The sequence below is a fragment of the Mandrillus leucophaeus genome, unplaced genomic scaffold, assembly GCF_000951045.1.
Source record: "Mandrillus leucophaeus isolate KB7577 unplaced genomic scaffold, Mleu.le_1.0 Scaffold351, whole genome shotgun sequence".
In the NCBI taxonomy this organism is placed as follows: domain Eukaryota; kingdom Metazoa; phylum Chordata; class Mammalia; order Primates; family Cercopithecidae; genus Mandrillus; species Mandrillus leucophaeus.
The window spans coordinates 1,311,300-1,320,258 of record NW_012103710.1 but is presented as its reverse complement, the minus strand read 5'-3'; the positions used below and the strand labels follow the sequence as shown (position 1 = coordinate 1,320,258).

At 40.2% G+C, this 8,959-nt stretch overlaps 1 protein-coding gene across 1 annotated transcript in view; it reads left to right on the top strand.

Moving 5' to 3' along the window:
* The window catches only part of GJA1 (gap junction protein, alpha 1, 43kDa), a 13,977-nt gene extending 5,392 nt beyond the window's left edge, over positions 1 to 8,585 (top strand). Inside the window, 1 exon segment of the mRNA XM_011989382.1 lies at positions 5,686 to 8,585. Within this exon segment, the coding sequence (XP_011844772.1) occupies positions 5,702 to 6,910 (1,209 nt within the window). The 5' untranslated portion in view covers positions 5,686 to 5,701 and the 3' untranslated portion in view covers positions 6,911 to 8,585.
* The last annotated feature ends 374 nt before the right edge of the window (positions 8,586 to 8,959 follow it).

Here is an 8,959-nt window from a genome sequence, read left to right as displayed (position 1 = left end):
TTTCTTTCTTTCTTTCTTTTTTTTTTTTTTTTTGGAGATGGAGTTTCAGTCTGTCACTGAGGCTGGAGTGCAGTGTTGCAATCTCGCTCACTGCAGCCTCCACCTCCCAGGTTCATGCCATTTTCCTGCCTCAGCCTCCCAAGTAGCTGGGATTACAGGCACCCGCCACCACGCCTGGCTACTTTTTTGTATTTTTAGTAGAGACGGGATTTCACTATGTCAGCCAGGCCGATCTCAAACTCGACCTCAGATGATCCTCCCACCTCAGCCTCCCAACGTGCTAGGATTACAGGTGTGAGCCACCATGCCTGGCCACGTCTCTTACTCTTTTAAGCACTGGGGATACAGCAGTGAACAAAGCAAACTCCCTCGTATAGCTCACATTTGAGTTGAGGAAGGCAAATAATAAATCCTTCTCATGGAAGGAGGTACATAATAAATCAGGCAAATATTAACTATATCAAGTAGAGATAGTTTATTAAAATAATAATTTTTTAAAAACCAGGGCAAAGGGAATAGGAAATGACAGGACTAGGGAAAGGATGTTGCTATTTCATACTTGGTGGTCAGGAAAGTTGGCTGATGAGGTGAGACCTGAAACAAGTGAGGATGTGAGCTATGTGGATAGAGCAGAGCTCATGAAACCAAACTGATTGTTTATTTATTTTCTCAAGATTGACTGATTACTCGGAGTATAGGTTGGCGATCTTTCTTCTTTTTTTTTTTTTTTGGAGATGGAGTTTCACTCTGTCACTGAGGCTGGAGTGCAGTGGTGCAATCTCACTCACTGCAGCCGAATGACATGAAATCTAGCAAACTGATAATGGCTGAGATCAAGCTAAGGGTGACTGTTTTAAGTGTGAAAGAATAGACAAGTGAGTTCACTCAATGACATTACTGGAGGGGCAGAGGTTATTATAAAAGTGAAATAAAACATTAGAAGGGTTTGCATTTGAGTTTTTGGGCATGAATATTTTTGGGTGTTAGTACATTAGACACACATGATTTCCCTTTCCTCCCAAAAAATCCATTAAATAGTTTTATCAGGAACTTCCATAGACATTTCCTTATGTAGGTTTAGACTCTGATTTTATTCTTTCAGATATTAATGACCTTCACCTTCTCTTTTCTCTCAATCATAAAAAGATGCTGGATATCAAATTTCACTTTAGTTTTCAATAATCCTATTTACCTTTAACTCTCCACTGTCAACTCATTACATTTCTCTTTTTGAGAAAAACATTTAAAGTTGGAAGTAAAATACTTAATTCTAATAACTATTAGGATATTAATGGCATGGAAAGACTTCACTGCAACTTCGGCACAGTGATTTGTTTCTAAGGCTCTAGCAAAAGGCATAGTCAAATGTAATTTAAAATCAAAGCTTTATTTTATTTTATTATTTATTTATTTATTTATTTTTTGAGGCAGAGTCTCTGTCTCCCAGGCTGGGGTGCAGTGGCACGATCTCAGCTCACTGAAAGCTCCGCCTCCCGGGTTCACGCCATTCTCCTGCCTCAACCTCCTGAGTAGCTGGGACTACAGGTGCCCGCCACCATGCCTGGCTAATTTTTTGTATTTTTTTAGTAGAGACTGGTTTCACCGTGTTAGCCAGGATGGTCTCAATCTCCTGACCTCATGATCTGCCTGCCTCAGCCTCCCAAAGTGCTGGGATTACAGGCGTGAGCCACTGAGCCCGGCCCCAAAGCTTTATTTTTAAGAGATTTCATTTAAATTAAAGAATCTTCCTAGGCCCCACCTAGGGCCCCACTTAGTGCCTGTAGCTTTGGACATCCATCCAGTCTAGGGGGCCATGATGAGCAAAGGAAATGTAATCTAACATGGCGCATAGATGGCAAAAAGTGTGGTCCAGCTGCTAAGACTCTGCTCTTAACGAGAACTTTGCACAACTCCTTTTAGACCTTGGTCTACATGTGAAGCACCAACTGAGTATCTTAGAGGTGAAGGCATGAATATATGTGGTATGTCCAGCTGCATTGGTCTTCTCATGTATCAAATAAGAAATATAGCTGTCTCCTCCTGGTGAATAAAAGTGCAGTTTATAGTCTGTAGATCAATGCCAGGGATTCTGTAAACATAATTATGCCCTTTTATTATAAAAGGATGTTAACTTATCATACAAGGTTTGGAAAAGTGAAGATATTAAATCAGTTTGGGAAGGGTGCAGCAGGAAGGAGAAACCAGTTGCCAAAATTTGATTCATGGCAAAGGGAGCAACTACCAAAAAAAAAAAAAAGGAACAATTTTTGTTACCTCTTTTTGGGCAGCTGTCCTATTAAATATTATTTGATGGTCTCTATGATAGTGGTAACCGACAGATAGCTACATGTTACAGGATACTTGGTATCCAATTTGATAACTGCATGGGTGCTTAAAGAAAAGACAACTTTGCAATTAAGTTGCTAGTGTATTAAAAAAAGAACTACTACCTAAAGAGCTGCCTGATGACCTAGTTCATATACTATGGAACGGTGGAGTATTTTTGTAGAATCTCGAAATTATATGAAAGTTATGTGTCATATGATTTTTTTTAATAGAATGTAAATAAACGTAGTGATGAATTACTATAAGCATCTACACAATCACATTTTAGTTTGAGTAATGATGAAATCCTAGCTAAAATTACTTCTGTTTTGCCTAGTCATATTTCTAGATATGATAGGTTTGTCTTCAGCGCGATCATTGCATGAATGTGATGAGATGTATGCAAACAGTTTATCTTTTTACACTTGATTGTTTTTTTGCTATTTTTCCCCTAGCAATCGAAATATCTGAGCAAAAGCAGATGACACTGGCAAAATATTGTAATTTTTTACAAACAGAATTAGGGCCAGTTTTACACATCATCACATAGAAACTGTCTATTGATACAGCTCCAAAAATTCTGTTTGTTTGACCCTTATGGACTGTACTTCTTCATTTCCAGTCTAGTATTTTCTGCTAAATTATAGGGTTTTTTTTTTTTTTCCTTTCACATTCTCTCACCATCAAACTGTCCATCACGGCTAAATTACTCCCTCACTTCAAGCCTTTCCTTGGCTATTTAACTGTCTTTGTCAGCCTTTCAAGCCTTTGTTCTTTTTGACTGCTGTTTATATACATCAATTTTACTTTCTAACTTGTCACTTCAGAATCTAAAATGACCCTTCCAAAGTAGAAGGGAAACTCCCTTTTTTATGACCACTGGGGAGCGTTATTTCTGTGGCCTTCGCACCCACCCTCCACTCTTATTCAGCATTCTTTGGCACCAGTCCCTGGGCTGTCATCAAAGGTACCCATGGTATCTAATTTAGACAGCTGGTGCATAGTTTAGCTTTATGGCTCAGCCATCTTTTATTTGTTCGGCCCAGGAAATCCCAGGTCATGTGCCCATTTCATTTTTTCTTGTTCTCTATGACCAGGAGACACAGTCATTAGACAGAAATGTAATGTTGCTTGCTGGCGAAGAAGATTCCCCTGATAATTTCATTTACTTCCTACAAGGAGCTACAGCTCATAGTTCAACTCCAGATGAGAAACTCCTTTATATTCAGAGAGTGAACATATTTTTAAGAAGCCTAAATAACCCTACCTTTGGTTACACTATTTAGAATTCATTACTAAGCTCCTGCAAAGTCTTAGCTTTGCTTGTTTTTAACTATTAAATACTATTTGACTAATTCATCCTTTTCTAAACCCTCCAATTACTACTGTCTGCTGAAAATTAGCCTGTATTCCCTATGCCTGCCACATCATGTTACTCACTTCTTCCCAGCTTTCAGCCCTGGCTAAGGTTGTGTATATCAAAGCATGGAAGCATTTCTAGCTTTAGTGCGGACTTACTATACTTTTAAAACCAGTGTGAGGCATTGAAAAGACTTGGCCTGGGGATTGTGAATCTTCTTCTGGCTCTATCTATAGCTAAATATTTCCTATACCCTGAGAACCTCAATTTTTATCAGCTAAATGGATAATCGGGAATTAGAGCATAAATTGAACTAGACAACTTTGGGGATTCTTACTGGTTTCTACCAACTTAGATCTTTTTCTTTTTATTGAGACGGAGTCTCTCTTTGTCGCCCAGGTTGGAGTGCAGTGGTGTAATTTCTGCAGCCGGGTTCAAGCAATTCTCCTGCCTCAGCCTCCTGAGTAGCTGGGACTACAGGAGCGTGGCACCATGGCTAGCTAATTTCTTGTATTTTTTGTAGAGATGGGGTTTCACCGTGTTAGCCAAGGTGGTCTCAATCTCCTGACCTCGTGATCCGCCTGCCTCCCTAAGTGCTTATAGGCCTGAGTGGATTATAGATGTGAGCCACCATACCCGGCCAGATCTTTTCTTATCCTCAGTAATGGAGAAGCCATAGGCTTTGGATAGCTAGATATTGATAAGAAGTTAAATTGGATGTATAGCCTGAGGGTCCAAGGCCCAGTAAGGGAATTTTAAAGTGTATAACAATGAAAAGATGAAAACCAATCTTTTCTGGCTGGAGAAAACACTCTGAAGTAGGTTTTCTTTGTTTTTTAATAAGGTTGTAAGTAGTATTGAGACAAAATGAACTTTTTACTTGAAATGTGATGTGTATTTAGTCTTTGTTTTTGAAAGTAGGTTACTACATATAATGACACATTGTAGCAAAAGAGTATATTCCCATATAGCCTACTTTCTCTCTGGACAGAAGACTGACTTCTGAAATACATAAGTCGCTGCTTAAGAAAAAAACAGTCACCATTGCTTGGGAGGCTAAGGCAGGAGGATTGTTTGAGCCCAGGAGCCTGGGCAACATAGTGAAATCCTGTCTCTAAAAAAAAAAAGAAACAGAAAAGTGTAAATGACCATAATATACAGTATGCACAAATTACACTTGAAAAATCTTCCAGAGGCTCGGCGCAGTGACCCACACCTGTAAAACCAGCACTTTGAGAGGCTGAGGTAGGCAGATCACCTGAAGTCAGGAGTTGGAGACCAGCCTGACCAACATGGAGAAAACCCATCTCTACTAAAAATACAAAATTAGCCAGGCGTGATGGCGCATGCCTGTAATCCCAGCTACTCAGGAGGCTGAGGCAGGACAATCGCTGGAACTTAAGAGGAGGAGGTTGCGGTGAGCTGAGATCGTGCCATTGCACTCCAGCCTGGGCAACAAGAGTGGAAACTCCATCTCAAAAAAACCTTTCAGAGTGAAATTAGTAATAAAATGATATTTAATAGCATTAAGGTTTTGGAAAGAAGGTTATATATGTGTTCATAAGTGTTCTCACCTGTATTCTTAGATAGCTATGCTTTGAATAACACATCAGGATTTTGCTTGGCAAACACAGACCTACCAGGCAAAAATTGTCCTCATTTATCAGACAAATAAAATGAGCAGAGGCCTAGCACAGATGGCTTCTCAAGTCACACAGCAAGGCAGTGGTTGAGCAAGCAATACATCTTCCCAGGTTGAAGATTGCAACTCACCATCTGTTGCTTCTAAGACTTACTTTATCTCAACAAAACAAAACACGTGTTAGATCTTTACTTCACTGGGGAAAATGGGGCAGGAAGAGTTTGCACTTGTTTTTTTGTGAAAGAATGTTAGAAATATATGAAACATGTAGTATTTTGACTATCAGCTGAAAGGTACTAAATGTTAAACTAGTCATTTGCAATCTGTGATCCTTGAATTGTCTTTTTGTTTCTTTCAGGTGGTGCCCAGGCAACATGGGTGACTGGAGCGCCTTAGGCAAACTCCTTGACAAGGTTCAAGCCTACTCAACTGCTGGAGGGAAGGTGTGGCTGTCAGTCCTTTTCATTTTCCGAATCCTGCTACTGGGGACAGCGGTTGAGTCAGCCTGGGGAGATGAGCAGTCTGCCTTTCGTTGTAACACTCAACAACCTGGTTGTGAAAACGTCTGCTATGACAAATCTTTCCCAATCTCTCATGTGCGCTTCTGGGTCCTGCAGATCATATTTGTGTCTGTGCCCACACTCTTGTACCTGGCTCATGTGTTCTATGTGATGCGAAAGGAAGAGAAACTGAACAAGAAAGAGGAGGAACTCAAGGTTGCCCAAACTGATGGTGTCAATGTGGAGATGCACTTGAAGCAGATTGAGATAAAGAAGTTCAAGTATGGTATTGAAGAGCATGGTAAAGTGAAAATGCGAGGGGGGTTGCTGCGAACCTACATCATCAGTATCCTCTTCAAGTCTATCTTTGAGGTGGCCTTCTTGCTGATCCAGTGGTACATCTATGGATTCAGCCTGAGTGCTGTTTACACTTGCAAAAGAGATCCCTGCCCACATCAGGTGGACTGTTTCCTCTCTCGCCCCACGGAGAAAACCATCTTCATCATCTTCATGCTGGTGGTGTCCTTGGTGTCCCTGGCCTTGAATATCATTGAACTCTTCTATGTTTTCTTCAAGGGCGTTAAGGATCGGGTTAAGGGAAAGAGCGACCCTTACCATGCGACCAGTGGCGCACTGAGCCCCACCAAAGACTGTGGGTCTCAAAAATATGCTTATTTCAATGGCTGCTCCTCACCAACCGCTCCCCTCTCACCTATGTCTCCTCCTGGGTACAAGCTGGTTACTGGCGACAGAAACAATTCTTCTTGCCGCAATTACAACAAGCAAGCAAGTGAGCAAAACTGGGCTAATTACAGTGCAGAACAAAATCGAATGGGGCAGGCGGGAAGCACCATCTCTAACTCCCATGCACAGCCTTTTGATTTCCCTGATGATAACCAGAATTCTAAAAAGCTAGCTGCTGGACACGAACTACAGCCACTAGCCATTGTGGACCAGCGACCTTCAAGCAGAGCCAGCAGTCGTGCCAGCAGCAGACCTCGGCCTGATGACCTGGAGATCTAGATAGAAGCTTGAAAGCATCAAGATTCCACTCAATTGTGGAGAAGAAAAAAGGTGCTGTAGAAAGTGCACCAGGTGTTAATTTTGATCCAGTGGAGGTGGTACTCAACAGCCTTATTCATGAGGCTTAGAAAACACAAAGACATTAGAATACCTAGGTTCATTGGGGGTGTCAGGGGTAGATGGGTGGAGAGGGAGGGGATAAGAGAGGTGCATGTTGGTATTTAAAGTAGTGGATTCAAAGAACTTAGATTTTATAAATAAAAGTTTCTTTAGGTGATACATAGATAAGGGCTTTTTCTCCCCGCAAACACCCCTAAGAATGGTTCTGTGTATGTGAATGAGTGGGTGGTAATTGTGACTAAATATTGTTTTACCAAGAAACTGAAATAATTCTGGCCAGGAATAAATACTTCCTGAAAATCTTACGTCTTTTCAACAGGATAAAGACAGGATTGTCCTTAAGTCCCTGCTAAAACATTCCATTGTTAAAATTTGCACTTTGAAGGTAAGCTTTCTAGGTCTGACCCTCCAGGTGTCAATGGACTTGTGCTACTATTTTTTTCTATTCTTGGTATCAGTTTAAAATTCAGACAAGGCCCACAGAATAAGATTTTCCATGCATTTGCAAATCTCAGCGTTATACGTATATTCTTTTTCCATCCACTTGCACCATATCATTACCATCACTTTTTCATCATTCCTCAGCTACTACTCACATTCATTTAATGGTTTCTGTAATAAACATTTTTAAGACAGTTGGGATGTCACTTAACTTTTTTTTTTTAAGCTAGAGTCAGGGAATCAAGCCATGCTTAATATTTAACAATCACTTGTATGTGTGTGGAAGAGCTTCTTTTGTTTGTCATGTATTGGTACAAGCAGATACAGTATAAACTCACAAACACAGATTTGAAAATAATGCACATACAGTGTTCAAATTTGAACCTTTCTCATGGATTTTTGTGGTGTGGGCCAATATGGTGTTTACATTATATAATTCCTGCTGTGGCAAGTAAAGCACACTTTGTTTTTCTCCTAAAATGTTTTTCCCTGTGTATCCTATTATGGATACTGGTTTTGTTAATTATGATTCTTTATTTTCTCTCTTTTTTTAGGATATAGCAGTAATGCTATTACTGAAATGAATGATTTCCTTTTTCTGAAATGTAATCATTGATGCTTGAATGATAGAATTTTAGTACTGTAAACAAGCTTTAGTCATTAATGTGAGAGACTTAGAAAAAATGCTTAGAGTGGACTATTAAATGTGCCTAAATGAATTTTGCAGTAACTGGCATTCTTGGGTTTGCCCTACTTAATACACAGCAATTCAGAACTTGTATTCTATTATGAGTTTGACAGTCTTTTGGAGTGACCAGCAACTTTGATGTTTGCACTAAGATTTTATTTGGAAGCCAGAGAGGTTGAAAGAGGATTCAGTAGTACGCATATAACTAATTTATTTGAACTATATGCTGAAGACATCTACCAGTTTCTCCAAATGCCTTTTTTAAAACTCATCACAGACGATTGGTGAAAATGCTGAGTATGACACTTCTTGCATGTCAGCTACATAAACAGTTTTGTACAATGAAAATTACTAATTTGTTTGACATTCCATGTTAAACTACAGTCATGTTCAGCTTCATTGCATGTAATGTAGACCTAGTCCATGAGATCATGTGTTCTGGAGAGTGTTCTTTATTCAATAAAGTTTTAATTTAGTATAAAGATAGCCTCTATATTCCGTGTGATTTGTTTCCCCTGCCGAGACGTAGTCTTGCTCTGTTACCCAGGCTGGCGTGCAGTGCCGCCATCTTGGCTCATTGCAACTCCTGCCTTCCAGGTTCAAGCGATTCTCCTGCCTCACCCTCCCGAATAGCTGGGATTACAGGCACCCGCCACTGTACCTGACTAATTTTCGTATTCTTAGTAGGGATGGGGTTTTGCCATGTTGGCCAGGCTGGTCTGGAACTCCTGACCTCGTGATCCGCCCACCTCGGCCTCCCAAAGTGTTGGAATTACAGGGGTGAGCCACCGTGCCTGGACTATATTTAAAACTAATTGATGGCATATTTTAGATTAAACACATTTATACTGGTTATCAGA